Raw genomic sequence first — 16,175 nt, forward strand, 5'->3', positions numbered from 1 at the left:
TGTTTTGCAGGTAGAAAAAATAACTGGCCACCTCTTCCAGAGAATTTTCCTGTAGGTCCTTGTTTTTACCAGGATTTTTCAGTAGACATTCCTGTAGAATTCCAGAAGACAGTAAAGATTATGTACTATTTGTGGATGTGTAAGTATTTTCTTTTTAAGAAAAATGAAGTGCCTATTCAAACTTGGTAATACATACTACTTGGTAATACATGCTGCTTTGGCTTTTGGGACATCTGTAATGAAAAATTATTTTAAATCCAAAGAAGCCAAATGTTGAAGCAAAATTTTATGTTAGCTTCAGTTTTAAAAGTATTGAATCATCTCATAAAAGCTTCCACAGAAGAAAAGGAGGATTATCCTAGGGCAATTTGGTTCTAATTTATTACAGTTGTCTGGTTTAAATTTCTTCAGTTGTAAAATTATTAATTTAGAAATAAACTTATTTATTAACTTACAAATAATTTTACTGTTTTTAAAATCAGCTTATATGTTAAGGAATAGATCTCATAATTAGTGTTAAGAGACTTTTGAGTTCAAGATGTATAATATCCATTTGCTTTAATATACATAGCTTTATATAGTTTAATGCAGTTTTAATCTATAGCAAAGGCTTAATATCGTTTTACTCTTTTTTTAACAAATAGTGTCAATTAGATGAAGAATCAGTCTGTGTTAAAACTATCTTTTGTAGGCAAACAATGCTCTACACCATCTTTGTAGTATTAATTTTGCCCTCACTGGCAGGCTGTGTTTTGACTGGAGAAATGCTGGATTAAACAAGATGCCACACTTGTTCCTTCTGCCTCATCCACTATGATTGATAAAAGCCTAATAAATACTCTGCCTGATGAAATTGCAAGATTCAGATACTTTGATGCCTTTAATATATTTTTAACCATCTACAAAAATGTGGATTTCAGATGTTTTCTGTACTCTTTTTTTTATAGCTTAAGATGTAGTTAGGAAATCTCCGTCAATTCACATGTTACTCTGGTAATCTTATTGCTGTGATTGAACCACTTAATTGAAATGCATGAAATGAGTGGACAGCATTGAGTCAAATCAATTCCATTTCATCATAATCTAGAGCTTTCTATATTTGTTGCTAGACCATTAATCTTCAAATAAGGGACTATTGAGCATATGACTAGTCACTCTCATAAAGTTGACAGGTAATTTAGATGTATATGAAAACTAAGGTGAAATACTCAGAATTTTAAGATGGTTACCAATTCTGGCCATTTCCACGACTGAATTCTGAAAGTGCCTATGTTCAAATATGAGGTGAAGTGGGGCAGTTAGAATTGGACTATTAATACTGTTCTTAATTTTCCTTCTAATGACAACAAGTAAAATAAGAAGCAGTATTATATTATTTTAAAATATATAGGAGCTGTGCTTTTATACTGACATGACATCTTATCTTCTAGATAGACTGAGGTTTCAACCAAGTCTTCTTGCACTCTTTGTTCTTTAGCTGTAGTAGTCTTTGACTTATATATTCCTCATGAAGGCAGGAACAGGGCATAATGAAGGAAAATAAAGACAAAATCTATTTCACTATTAAAAAAGAATAAAAAAGACTGGGAATAGAACTCCATACCTTAGGGTTGGCTGTTGAATCAATCCTTGGGACTTTTCTTTCCTAGGATTGCATCTATGTGGTTTGGCTAATTTCTCATTGACTGTTTTTCCTCTGGGGAGGCACTCATTCCCATAGGAGACCTGCTTCAGCTTGCTGCTCTACATTTTATTTCCTCTTCCAGAACTTCTTCTGTCTTGTAAGGTCTAGGGGGTTTGTGAACAATAATAACATTTGGATAAATCTAGTACTGCATTCTCAGCACTTTACAAAGTAGGTCCTCTTCCTTTGTAGTAGCCCTTGTAAAAAACTTTATAGTTTAGTTTTCTGTGTTTCCACAGTTAGTATTAATTTTATATCATCATTCTTGGTTTTTATATCTCTGGGGAAACTTCTTTACCTATATAAGGTCCATATGCTCTTCCTTTCATGAAAAAAAAAATTGTTTGTATTCCTATTTCACTAACTCATCCCTCTTTTCTCCGTTTGTATCAGAAGTCAGAGTTTGCTAATTCTTTAATGTGGTTTTAGCTTTGCACATTTTTTCTGGGGGGGGGATATGGTTTTTTTTTTAAAGAGACTGAATGCTCACATATTTCTGTGAACTATAACAATCAATTAGCAATAACTTTTCAGAGTTGCCATTGGAGCTTTTCTATTCTATCTTGGCTTTATGGCCATTGGTACCTTAAGGGCTTGCATATGAAAATGACAGTTTTCCTAGCTCATTAGCACTGACCACTGATTTTTAGATATTTTTTTGCTATTACTGTGTCCAGTGTAAAGTACCGTGTTTCTTGACTTGTGCTTACACTCAAAAACAGGTCCAAAAGCATGGGTTTTCCAGCTACTTTCCCCACAGGCTGATAGCATGTGCCAAATAAGCACCACTGATTTTCAAAGAATGTTTCTTATTTGAAGTTACAAAGTGAAGAGATTCTGGTAGAAAAATAATGCCCTGAAGTGCCAACTTTTTTTTCTTTTCCTGTTTAGAAGAGTTTCATCTCATCCTCTGTCTGAGGATGTGATAGATGGTGTGTATATGTATATATATATATATATATATATATATATACACATAATCAGTCTGTATAGATATTTGTTCTGCCTGTCTCTGTCTCCATTGATAGACACTTCACAAATTCCTTCCAAGCCTGTTCTAAAAAGATGTATTGCCGTCTTTTAGAATGATGTTTCTTGGTATAGTAATTTAATTCTCCCCTCCTGTGTTTGATCTTTCCTGTTCTATCCATTGTTGTTACAGAAAACATAACTTATCCCATTAGTAATCTCGTTTTGACTTACATAGCATAATTCACTCAGCTTTTCTTTATAGGTGGTGTTTTCTCAAGGTGTGACTGGTTGCTCTCATACAGATTCACTGTTGATCCTCTCTGTATCATCATGTGTTTTTTAGTGTGTAGCATCACAAATTTTTAAAAAAGTACCTTCACATTTTAGATAGCATATGTTTATGTGCTGATCCACTGTTTAATGCTTATGTTATGTTATCTAAGTCTGTTTTAGAAAATATTTTTTCCCTACGGATGATCTTTCTTTTGTAATGTCTATCCCAAGTGAGCAGAACAGACTAGGAACAAAAGCCTGAACAATATCTGAAGCTATTTGGTGCTCCAAGGTTATGTGTGATCAAACTTCACTAGCCCAGTCCTCACTTGTGAGTTGTATTGTGGCTTCAAAATTCTCCATTCTATAGGCATCCTGTTTGCCTTTAGGCAGTTCCAATCCAGGGTGACAGTCATGCGTCCTTGTGTGGACTTAGATTTCCTGAGAATATAATTAATGAAACATTACTAAAATTAAACTTAGTACAAAACGCTGTTGTAGTACAGTCTCAAATGGAATAGTAAAATCATTTCACTAAGGTACATGCCAAATATCTTCAGTACAACTTGTAGTCTTTATTTACAACTCACTTTCAGACATTTATGGATGATAAAGTGTAGTTAATTAGGACAGTATATCTAAGGAAAATTCTTCTGTTCAGAGAAGTTTATACAAAAAGAAATCTAAGTATTAGTACTTATTAAACTAATACAGTTTCCCATTGTTGACTCTTCTTCTGGCATGAATGCCTTTTTTTTCAACTTCAGCTGCTTCCATGCACAGACTAGGAGAAGGCTTTCTTGAATCACAGAGTACTCTATTGCTATAGGTTTGAGATTGTCGTACAGAAGTTGCATATTGCAGACTTCTGCCAAAGCCCTAGGTGATTTCAGCCCCTAGGTAGTCATTATTTTCTAATAGTTTGTATTATGGTTTAATTTGCTGAGGCAAGTAGGTGGAAGGTACTTAAAACTGTTACCCTGAACCTACAAACACGTCTGTTCATATAAGAGCTAAACTTGCATAGGTCCCTTAGTGAAAATGTTGGCTCAAAAGATAAATGAGTCTCTGTACCTTGCAGCAAGCAGGATGAGTGAAGGGCAAGCACAGTGAAGTGAGATTTGCAGTCAAGTCTGCTGTCTTCCTCTGTAGCTTGCTAATATTTACTCTGTACAGCTAAGACAGTTACAGTAGTGAAGTAGACTCCTGTGTTGCTGGTTTTAGTATCAGTAGTGGGTGTGATGTTTCACCCTTTTCTGCACTGATGGTACTCTTTTAAAACTAGTCCTGTTACCATAATTGCAGTTACAAAAAAAAAAAAGTAATTTTGGGAAGTTCAAGCTCCACCAGAATTCGAGTGTTTCAAGTAACATAGGGGTCTCCATGTGTTCCAGTACTGAGTAGAAAAAGAGAGAATATCCCTTTATTGTACTTACCAAAGGAAGGCAGAAACTGGGATTTGTATAGTTTCTTGTGCTCTGTGAGGTATAAACACACAAAATCTGAAATTAGTTGTTTTCCTGACCCCTTGGAGCAGTGTTAAGATATGTAGATGCAATAAGTGCCTTTTATTTAAAAGAACAAAGTGTTTTGATTTTGGCAACTCTTACAGGAAAATATGATTTATCTGAGGAGATGTTTTCAGTTTCATCAGTCTTCCATGCAATGATCTGTTCTTCTTGCTTTTAAGAGCTTTTTCCCACTGTGTTGATTTAGAGATCAAGTCATAATTAAGACCGGAGTAAAGAGTTTCAGGATTGTCTTTTTCAGAATCTTTAGTATCTTTCCTGTTCTGTTAACTTTACCATCCAGTAGGATGCCTAAAATATTGCTCTGAACTTAAAACAAAAATCATTGCTGTCAGGAGCAGTTTGTGCAGTTATAAATACCCTACTTTACCCTTATCCACAAGGAAAGAAATTGTTCTCTCAGGCAGCAAAATCCCTCCTGAATCACTGGTTATTGCTGAACAGAGAAATCCATGTTCATCTTTGAAGTCTAGCAGAACTAACTTCTGTGCCAGATAGCATGAAGGTAGTGTTTCTTAATATTGCCTTATTCTGTTCTAAGAAGTAAACTTAATTGAAATAAAATGTGAATCCATAATTCAAATGTATGTTCTTTAGTAAAAATTGAATAGTTAATGTGTAACAAGGTGTGCCAGTGAGAAAATAGTATTGAGCTAACCACAGGCCACCAAAAAGGCAGGTGTTCTAAGAAACATTTGAATATACAAAATATATTAAAGCATCCAGAACAGCTTGCAAACCATGTTTTATTGAGGAACATTCTTAGTAAGTGGGGGTTTTTTTGTTTTATTATATGGAAGACAAAGAGCTTTCTGTTGAAAGAAGATTATTTTGGAAATTTTTGCTTTCAAATTTGAATGTGTACAGTGCTTATTTTGTGATGCACTTTATGTCATTTTTAAACTTTCAAAAAATATTCAGTAGTCTCGTAAATATTTGTATTTGGTTATTGTTGTAGTAAAAAAATTACTTTGGCTGTAGAAACCTCTTTTTTCTTAATTTAATGCTTTAAAGTATTTTATTTTTATGACAGGATGTTTTCAATTGCCAGGTAGCTGATAGTACTTGAATTTTCATGTAGAGTGCTCTCACTTGTGAATACATGATTTACCTGAAATGTAGAAAACTGTATAAATCAGTTTATTACAGACTGCTTTGAGAGGGTATTGGTATTGTCAGCATGCTGATGTTTTGTTTAAATGTTTAAGAAGTTCAGGTATAACTTTAGCAGTTATAATAATTTATTGTTTAAACATAACTTAATTAAGACTATTTTGCTTTTGCTTCTACAGTCCATACAGTGACACTGTTTCTTAATATCTTTGGATGTTTGGCCTGGTTTTACGTTGATTCTACGCGAGGGGTTGATTTTGGATTGAGTATTCTCTGGTTCTTGCTTTTTACCCCTTGTTCTTTTGTCTGCTGGTACAGACCACTTTATGGAGCTTTCAGGTAACAACTTCAGCTTGATTTAGAATATTTAAAGACTTGTCAAAATGCATTAACATTCCAGAATTTGCTTGATTATCATGATGATAATCCTTTAAAGTGCTTTCATTAGAAAGAAAGAGAGTTTGCAGATGCCATTGCAAGATGTCATGGAATATCCTTAAAACTATTTATCCTTTTTACCACAAAGTATTTGTTGGAAATACTTAACTTTGTTAAAGTTAGTAAGAGCTGGTAACAGTTGCATAGAACATTCTCATTTAATCTTTGGGTTTTTTTCACACCAAGAATTTGAGTAGGTTAGTAGTCAATAGTGTCTTTTCTGCTTCCTGAATGACCTTCATAAATAGCTGCTCTTAAAATCTTGTATTTTTAAGTGATAGATACCTATAGTATCTGTAATTGAAATAGCCAGAGATTCTTAAGAATTAATAGAGCAGGTGTAATTGAAATAGCCAGAGATTCTTAAGAATTAATAGAGCAGGTATATAATAAACAAACTTTTTGCTCATCTTAGTAATCTTTGCAAACTTCAGAAGCATGAGGTGTGTGATTAAGAATAGAATAGCGTGTTTGCATGCAAAAGTAACATTTTTCTTAGTGAAGATCAGCATGTAGAGATTTAAAGTCCTGTATTCCTAAAGTTTTGGGATTTTTTTAGGTTGAAGTTATTAAAGGTGTTCTCAGTTTAAATGCCCTTCTTATTCTTGCATTAAAAGATTGATGGCCAGCAGTTGCAACACAGAGTTGCAACTGTAACACTTGGACTACAGGAAGTGTTTCTTTTTGCTATCTTAGGAGGTATTGATATAGCCACCAATCTTTGAGGAATCATACAGCTTAACCTTCATTTCTTGTCTAGTAAATCCATGGCTTTTCTTAGAGAAAATTGGTTAGTTGAGGAAGGAAAACTACTGCTTGCATATTCAACTTTCAATCAGCTGAAAATGAAATAGTTATTGAACTGAACTGGTTGTATAGAACTTTCAAGCCCCTTCTGCAAGAAGAGCTGTTGAGGGCAAAATCTGTTTCTGTAACTTAACTAAATGATTTCTGCTTTCTTAAGAACTCCAGTAGCAAGCATATCATATGATCATTAGTTTTGACAGTAGTAAGTTGAGTCTTCATGGCAGTTTTGCCTGTATATTTATATTTGGCTGTTTTTGGTTTTGTTTTTTTTATTTTCAGTCTTTGTGGGGCTGGCGTTTTAGTAATTTAAAAAACAAATATTTTTTTACATCTTACTTAAAATAACAGCTGCTTCAGTATTTTGGTGTACCCAAAATACTTTTTTGGTGTTTCAGTAATTCCATATGAGATTTTATTTCCTTTCACAAGGAAATATTCTCTTCCCATCTTGCCATCACTGTGAACTTCAGTGGGAAAGTGGAGCGGAATTGTTTTTACAAACTTAATTTGTTAGTTGAAGAGGCTCTGCTCTGGGCTGAACAGCACGATTCTCACCTTTCTTAGAGATGCAGGTGACAAAATTACTGTATCAAAGAAGAAACAGCAGCTCTTGTAAATAAACATTCTAAGAAACCACAGAATTACTGATACTTCAGGTCACTTGATAAATGATAGTACTTATCCTCTAGTTAATGTGGAAAAAAAGTTAGACTGGTACTACAGAATATGAATAAAAATTATGATTTTTCTGGCTGTTTTAGTCTTTTTTCCCCCATCTCTTTCAGGAGTGACAGTTCATTCAGGTTCTTTGTGTTCTTCTTTGTATATATCTGCCAGTTTGCTGTACATGTACTTCAAGCTGCAGGATTTCAAAGATGGGGAAACTGGTGAGTATTCTGTTTGCCATAATGTTGTGCTATCTGTAAGATAAACAGTCAGATTTGAAGTAGCAACTGCAATGCAATCTGTTTTCAAAGGAATTATCTTGTGTTCACTGGAATGTTACATTTAACTCTCAAAAGAAAGCATTTTTAGAGTGCTTTTAACTAGGTGAAGAGGGTGAAATGTATCCTAAGAAAGTGAGGTACTTCTGTCAGTAGGCTGGTCAAAATTTTGTTCTTCAATTTAAACCACTTTGAGCCAATTACTCTTTCCTACACTACTGCCTCTATTTTGGTGATGTAAGGAGTTATTACTCAGTCTGTATTTAGGTAAAGGAAAGTAAAAATGTAGACATCAGTAATATATACTTTGCATATTTTTTGTATTGTTAGGTGTTTCTAATTATACTAATATACTTCCTCCTTGAGAAATTCATGCCCAAAATTTGTAGAACGAGTTAATGAGGCATTTGGGTGAATATAGTGGTATATCTTTGATATTATTTTAAAAGTTCATTTGTCTGAGTCACATCCATATTCTATAATAAGTTGATCTTTCTTTTAAATGTTTATAAATTCTTATAAACTTATACATGAAACTTGTATGTATATTATCTTTGAGTCTTCGAGATCTAATATTTAGATTTTACAGGGAGAAACTGTGGGGAATCAGTCACTGTCCTTGAACTAAAGGAATTAACTAAAAGCAATGTTGTAGCAGCCACCTGGTAACATGAAGTCATGAGTGGCAGTGCTGTAGCTGGGTAATGACACTTCCTCTATCAGTGCTTTTTGCTGCAAACCACAAAATATATGCAGGGCAGACAAAACAGCATTGCTTTAAAATTGTTATGTAAGAAAAGATCCTACTTTATTATTTTTGCTCTGGAATCCTCTGTTACTTATTCATCCAAGTCTGGGAAGTGTGCTTTTAAGCATACTTGGGGAAGGAGTATTGAAAGTAGCCAGATCATAAGAAATTCCTAACTACAGTTCAGATTTTGGGGTTTTGTGGTAGATTACAGTGGAACATAGATGGATATCAAAGCAGCATGAAGCAGGTAGAGGAAAGTTTTAGACTTCGGATTGACATAATTTTTTGCCTTTTTTTAATAACTTGGAAAAATCTATTTACTCTTTATGCATGGGGTTTTGTTCTTAAGGCAACCTGCTTTTTTAGTTTTCAGGTCTGAAACTGTTCATGTCTGTTGGTATTTCAATTTTGAAGAATGGGGAAATGGTTGAAGTAGATATATACTTACAGAGCAGTTTTTTTCTATTAGTTCGTCTGATGCTCTCTACTTAAAAAAATTATATTAACCTCAGTTGAGAAAGCATCACTGTGTGGATGCAATTAAACAAATCTTCACATGGAAGCTGTGTATGTGTGGTATTTTCCTGTTCTGTATTTACAGAAGTTAGAAACTATATTTTAGTGATATTTTCTCATCTATGAATTCATGTAGTTTTGAATCAATCTGAAATGACAGTATAACAAAAAAACGTCAAGAAGTTGAGAAGAAGCTCTCTAATTTCTCCATGGTTTTTCTCAAGGATATTAATATTTACAGCAATGTTTTGTATAGTTTCACTGCATTTCTGTGAAAAAATGGAAATAAAGCTTTAAAAACATATCATAGAACCAAAATATGCTTATGTAATATTCCGATGATTTTATTTTTCTTCAAAAATACTGAAAACGTTTTAGAACCAGGAGGTTATGAAGTTTCCTTTGTTGAGGATATCTTTGGTTAAATGGTTCATGTGATGTACTAGTAAAATTTGTTCTTTCTTCTTCCTTCAGTGGGTGGATCTCATCTCTTACTGGACTTAATAAGAGTATTCCTGTTGGCATTATGATGATAATCATAGCTGCACTTTTCACAGCATCTGCTGTTATCTCACTAGTTATGTTTAAAAAGGTCAGTTACATATTATTTCCCTCTTTTGTTTCCTACATTCGATTTGCATATTGCTTTCTTCTTCAGAGGTACTATTTCACAAAGTAGTGGGGATTAAGTTACATTCTTCAAGGTGAGCCTGAGCTGTTACCTATTAACAACTGTACAGTTTTGCTTATACTGTTGTGGCATTACAAAATGCTGTTTGTACAATGCATGTGTTTTCTGCAAATGGGGAAAGATAGCTCTGAATTAGAGAACCTGACAGGTAACCCCACCGCAAAGGAATAGATGAATGCACTGGACACTGTGATTGTTGCTGTAGATGCTAGGCTGTCCATCAGGTGCAGAGAAATGTGACTCTAGTGGTTGCTAAGTTTCAGCTCTTACCAAGTCATTCACATTAAAATCAATAGAGATCCTCAGCACCTCAGAAAAGGGTTTTTATTTCTCTCTTTTTTAATTTTTTTTTTGCCAGCTAATGATGCAGGAGCTTGAAAACTCAAAGAAATAAACTCTTTCTCTGTGGTTACTTTTGTTGAATTTCCAGCCAGAAGATTTAAGTATAGATATTTATGCATTAGTAAGTCATTGAGATAAATGTAACTGAGAATTCTGATGATGATATGCTGGCTAAAATCTAGTAATTCAGCTTCAGATACAGTTAGGTTTAAAGATTTTACACATACACAAATTCTTTTGACCTGTTCTCTGTAAACTAGAAATTTTAACTGTATGCCTGGAGACATCTTGTCTTATGTAGAAATACTCTATAGATGAGAAGAAACAAGCAAGAAAAACATGGTGGAATATGTTTTTACACTTTTCTTAATGTATGCATCCAGATTCTTCCAAAAAAACCCCGTATATTCATGTAAGACTTTGTATATCTTTATGGATGAGAAATAGTCACATTTAGAACAGAGAAAAAAGTTACATTAATTTTCCTGCTACAGTGTCTTTGTTATATTATTTGACAACCTTTTTGTGACTTAACTGAGTCACAAATAGCATTTGAATTTTAATACTCAGGTCATTCAAAGTTAATCAGGATTTTTTGTCTGTTTTTTGTTAATTTTTATTTTGTTATATGCCATATTGTTAAGAGTGTTAATAACATGTAAGTCATGTTATTTATTCCTTTGGTTATTATGCAGAGCTATTGGTCATCACACTAGTTTTGCAAATGTACCTGTATAATTAGGATATTTTGAAATTTTCAGTATTCAGTCAGAGTGTAGCTTACTCTTGTAATGAGTCAGAGTAACTAAAATGTTTCTAAATACTGTTGTAGAGAAAAATTCACCAAATATCACACATTTTACTAAACATGATGAGACACCTCTGAACTTGCAGATAATTATAGGTATCCCCCACAGTCAAATTGTGTGTGCTGCAGGTCAATGAAAAATTCAAAAGTTTGTGGGAAAAAATTCCATGTTCTCATCAATGGATTCTCTCAAACACATGAACAAATCGCATTTCCTCACCACACAGCTCCGCTTTGTGTTTGAGACATTGCTATTGGTCTGCTGAGAAATGGGAAGCGCAGCACCATTTTCTCAGCGCTTTTTCCCTCCGCAGGTGCACGGGCTGTACCGCACGACTGGTGCGAGCTTTGAGAAAGCACAGCAGGAGTTTGCCACGGGAGTGATGTCCAACAAAACTGTACAAACTGCTGCGGCCAACGCCGCCTCAACAGCGGCCACCAGTGCAGCTCAGAACGCCTTCAAGGGTAACCGGATGTAGAGGAACAAAGTCACCACGGTTCTCTTCAGCTGTTCTTTATTTTCCAGTCACTTACTGTATTCCCTAAATGCCTAGGTCAAAATTCACACAGCATGTTTGTCTCTTCTGCAGCTGTGCATGGGTTAAACGGGAAATGTTTGGTTTATTTTATTATAAATTTATTTATTTTAAGAAGAAAACCATTTTTTCCCCTTCTTTAACATGCTGAATTCTGCGATGTAAAGCTTTCCATATTTTATGAAGGATAAATAATTTCAACAATTGGCCTGAGAATTAACAATGGTATATAATGATCAAATCAATGTATTAAGAATCTGGAAGGTTTTTTAGCAATTCACTCCAGTATTTTTTTTTAGGTTCAGGAAAGCACTTCGGATTATTTTTCTTCATAAGAACTGATATTCCTATTTTTACTATAAGAAGTGGCATACACTGAGAGGTATAGTTAGGTTTGACTACTGCTTTTGCAATTTCAGCAGCTGCTAGGGGTCAAATACAAGTAAAGCAGACAGTATAAATTCTTCTCTTGTTTGGTTTTGTGGTTTGTTTTTTTGTTGTTTTTTTTTTTTTTAGGTTAGTCTTTTGATATAAACCTGTAAGCTTGCATGAATGCTGTTGAGTTTCCTGATCTTGTTTAAGTAGTGTTTTGATCCAGAATTTACCTGCGCCACCTTATAGCATTTGTTTGTATCTATTTCCATGGAGTATTCTCTACCTGTGAGAAATTACTGTGGAGTATAAACATTTTCTGTAATGGAATATTTCAGTTTAAGAAATTTAACTGGTGATCTCAATCACAGAGCTGAATGATTATATATTTGCTATTTTTAACTTCAGTATTCACATATCCCCTGTCCCTCTTCTATGTGCAGTGGTATTTTTGTTTTAATTGGGATTTTCTTGGTTAGTTTTTTGTTTGGGGTTTTTTTCAAGTATTGATTTATGTTTAACGATGGTACTAAATTTCTAGCATGGACAGTCACTCTGTTTACTGCCTATCCAAAACACTATATATACAGTATTTAATTTTTTAACAGGAATGTGATCTAAAACCAGGCTCTTAAAGCAAAGGCATTTAGTGGATATTTGAATGAATTTTAATATTAACTCAGTCATCTCAGTGATGTGATTTAAGCTATAGGGGAAGAAAAGCTTTTAAACTATTCTGATTCGGCAAAGGTAGAAATGTTTATTTTTAATAAAGTTAAATTTAAACTCATTGAATTGGAGGCCTAAGAGGTTGGATTGGTGCTGTGAAACTAACAGTCCATAATGGTACATACCATCACAATATTCTAGAGTATGATATTGTCAGGACTTAGTATAGTGTGAGTTTCTCTCCTTCGAAGACCTTACATTCTTGGATTGCCTCATGAAGCTTACATACAGTACTTAAGACAGTTTTTCAAACTCTTCCAGAAAATAGAAAGATGTCGTCCCACAGATTGTATGAGTACACACTGTGGCTGAAATGAATTCAGTTCTTCAGTTAAATCATCTTTAATAACACAGCATAAAGTTCTGAGGCCACTCCATGTTCTGACAGTGGACTGAATTTCATACAGTCTTGTTTCACTACACTGTATTCATAATAACATAAGCTCATTTTAAAAAATACTTCCCTATCTTCATCATTGAATCAGTAATATACTGTTAGCATGAATTCTCCTATTAGTCTTCTTTTGTTTACTAATTTCTTTAAACCACACTTGAATTTGCATAAACGTCATAGTTTCACCTATGCTGAAGTTCACATTAATTAATATACTTGCTTAAATATTCTATCTAACAAGGCTGTTAGAATATCATAATAATGGACATGGTAACACCGGACATGAATTTGCGTGGCATGTTTTTAAAGGCTTTCCAGATGAAAGTTACTTTCCTCAGCTGAGATTGGGAACCATCATTCTAGAAGCTATATTATGAAGATTGTTCTTTTCATATTTTAAATTTAACTTGAGGGTTGTATCTAGGAACTCTGCTATGGATTACTTTTAAATCTAAATTTGGGGATTTCTTTTGGTATCTCTTGGATGGGAATCCAAGGGACATCATCCTTAAAATTTAACTGAAGTTGAAGATTGCATAATAGTACAGATTACTGAAAAAAAAACCCAAACACATTAGGAATAAAGCCTGAATTTGACAGGTAGATTTTTTTCTCAAATGTTTGAAGGTTCCTTGAGAAAACATATGTATTGTTCTATGTATAAGAATTGTTGATTTGTAATACCATGGGTTGAATGTACAGCTTTAAGCCTTCTGAGTGAAATTCAGGGTAGCGTCCCATGTGAATTCTTGAAACCAGAAATCTGTGACACTTTTCAGCCCAAAAGCAAGGGAAGAGTTTGTTTAGCTTAGACAACAGAAGGCTGAGATTTGTTAAAATATTTTGTACCTAACAAAAATTAGATTTTATGCTCTCTTATTAATCAGAGTATGGCGCCCACTTGAGTTGTCTTTTTGTAGTATTGTGACAAACAGTACAAGGTATGAAGTTTAAACACTGGAATGTCAGTAGTCATTGATCTGTAATTTAGGAGTTGTTTTTATTTATCTGAGGATGTTTGTATATTTTGTAAATTACTAACAATGTTCTGCCATCCTGGTGAATGTCATGGTTCTGTACAAATACACTTCTTCTGTCCCTCTGTTGCATGTCTGAGTAGTTCAGAAGTTTTGTATATTTATTGTATTAACACAGTGTCATAGAATAAAAAAGAAAATACTTTTTTCCTAGGTGTTCGCTCTGTATAGTTTTGACCAATAATGGGGATTTTTCTTCTAACAGTCAGGGTGATGTGCAAGGAGGATGATCTATGTCAAAGTCTGACTTGCTTTTTATAATTCTGTATATAGATGCTGTATTTCTGCTGAAATGATGAAGCAAAATGTCCACTATCAATAAATCTGGTTAAAGAGAATTAGTCTACTCAACTGTTATGAAGAAAATGCTTAAAATACTTGCAGCTTACCTTCTTGTGCTGTAAACTCAAAAGGGTTAAAATTAAACATGCTCTTTCATGACTGAATGGAATTCTAGAGGTATGAAGTGACTCTTAAAACATTATTGAAAGTAAAATGAAGTTGCTGAAAAAAGCTTTGCTTTGGTAGTATTTATTTTTCTAATTTCTGCAAGTGAATCAACATTTCTGTCACTGCTGTCCTGCTTTTTTTTTTTTTTTCCTTTAGTCACTATCACAATCTGTTGGGTTTTTTCATGTAATGTCAGTTGCAGCATCTGCTCTCTAGGGCTCATCTTACTACTGTGTTAGCTCTGAAGTGCTGAATGACTTCATCTAGATGACTGTGAGGTAGGTAAGTTTGCAAATAGATGATGCATAATCATGCAATGATACAGCAAACAGTGCTCTGAGATCCAGTCAAGATTATTTTGGGAGATGGCAGATGTGTTTTTGAAGACATGTTCACATGCATGCATCAGTCATTGTTGAAATTCTTCATCCACTTGATCTTTTTTTGTCATTTACAGATCTAGGATGGCAGTGTCCACAGACTAAAGGAAGATGTTTTGTACTTTCTTGTAAATGTAAGCATGATTGTGCCATAAGAACCAGTCATGTTTTATATTTAGAATTATTACAGAATTTTATTGCTCTTCATGGGAGATAATTCCTCTGGTTTGCTCAGGTTACTTTCCTCAAGAGGTTGTAAGCATGGAGTTGGAAAAGCATGCACACACTGACAGAAAAGCATGGGTTAAGAGAACTGTAATAAAAAATACTCAGTGATACTTCTGGAAAGATATTTCTGTCAAGGAAAATCCACACACCTAGCATATTCTGCTTATGAATCCACAGTAGGGCATAGTAGGTGAGATAGTTAATTAGGCTTGACTCAGTTACATTAAAACATGTGATAATTAGTTTGTACTTTTTTCTACAAATTGATTTTATGTCTGTAAATAGCTTTTATTTTCATAATTAGAAAAATCAGGAAGATTTACAAAGGAAGTTGTGCAGATCTAGCTCAGCAGCAAAATAAGTATTAAACTAGATACAGTGTCACCATGATACTGAGGGGAAAAGAAGAAGGCATTGATAAGGATGTATTACTTGAGGCTCACGCTGCCATACAATTTGTTCTTGCAAAAATTAATTTTCCAGCAGTTTAATGGAAGCATATACACCTCAATTAAAATGTGCTTTTTGTTGGATGGAAGTGATTACATTGAACAATTGTGGTTGCAATACACTTGTTTTATTGTCTGTCAATACACTTGGAGCTTTCTGTTGACTAAGTAATGTGTGTATGTGTGCGTAGTACATACATACGTACATATATATATAAACATATACATATATATACATATAATCCTATATTCATTTTATATATATATATATATACACACATATATATAAAAGATACTGTCCTGCTTTTAGAGAGTGCTCCTTCATGTTCCTGTTACTTTACACTCAGACACAAAGAAAAATACTTGAATACAAAGAAGCTGCTCTTGAGAGTGTTGACAATATCAGGTTTTACTTCTTTATATCCATGATTCAGGAGGAGAAGCTTCTAGCTGGAGAGATGGGAAATACTGGGACTGATGTTTATTTATAAAGTTTGAGGCTGTATTAGTAAAAACAGGGCTGGTGCAGGCCAGGAAGACAGGCTGGCCGCAGTCACTTGTGGCCCTGCACTCAGCTTTTCTGCTCTGTGATTCTGTACAGCTGGAGTTCAGTAGGCAACACTGGCTGGAGCCCAGACCACTGTACAGAACAGCTGCCTCTGACCACTGGTGCCTCTGTGGCATCAGCTGCTCTGACACTGCTCCAGCTGACAATGCTGCTAGTAGATTTTA

The 16,175-nt window shown here is 34.2% G+C and overlaps 1 protein-coding gene across 2 annotated transcripts in view; it reads left to right on the plus strand.

Annotated features, from left to right (window-relative positions):
• The window catches only part of SCAMP1 (secretory carrier membrane protein 1), a 41,353-nt gene extending 27,079 nt beyond the window's left edge, over window positions 1-14,274 (plus strand). For both annotated transcript variants that reach the window (XM_062513234.1, XM_062513235.1), the window contains 5 exons: window positions 11-139; window positions 5,751-5,910; window positions 7,602-7,703; window positions 9,502-9,619; window positions 11,183-14,274. In XM_062513234.1, coding sequence (XP_062369218.1) covers window positions 11-139; window positions 5,751-5,910; window positions 7,602-7,703; window positions 9,502-9,619; window positions 11,183-11,347 — 674 coding nt within the window. In that variant the 3' untranslated portion in view covers window positions 11,348-14,274. The remainder of the gene's footprint in view (window positions 1-10; window positions 140-5,750; window positions 5,911-7,601; window positions 7,704-9,501; window positions 9,620-11,182) is intronic.
• The last annotated feature ends 1,901 nt before the right edge of the window (window positions 14,275-16,175 follow it).

This window comes from Cinclus cinclus, chromosome Z (assembly GCF_963662255.1).
Source record: "Cinclus cinclus chromosome Z, bCinCin1.1, whole genome shotgun sequence".
Taxonomy (NCBI): Eukaryota; Metazoa; Chordata; class Aves; order Passeriformes; family Cinclidae; genus Cinclus; species Cinclus cinclus.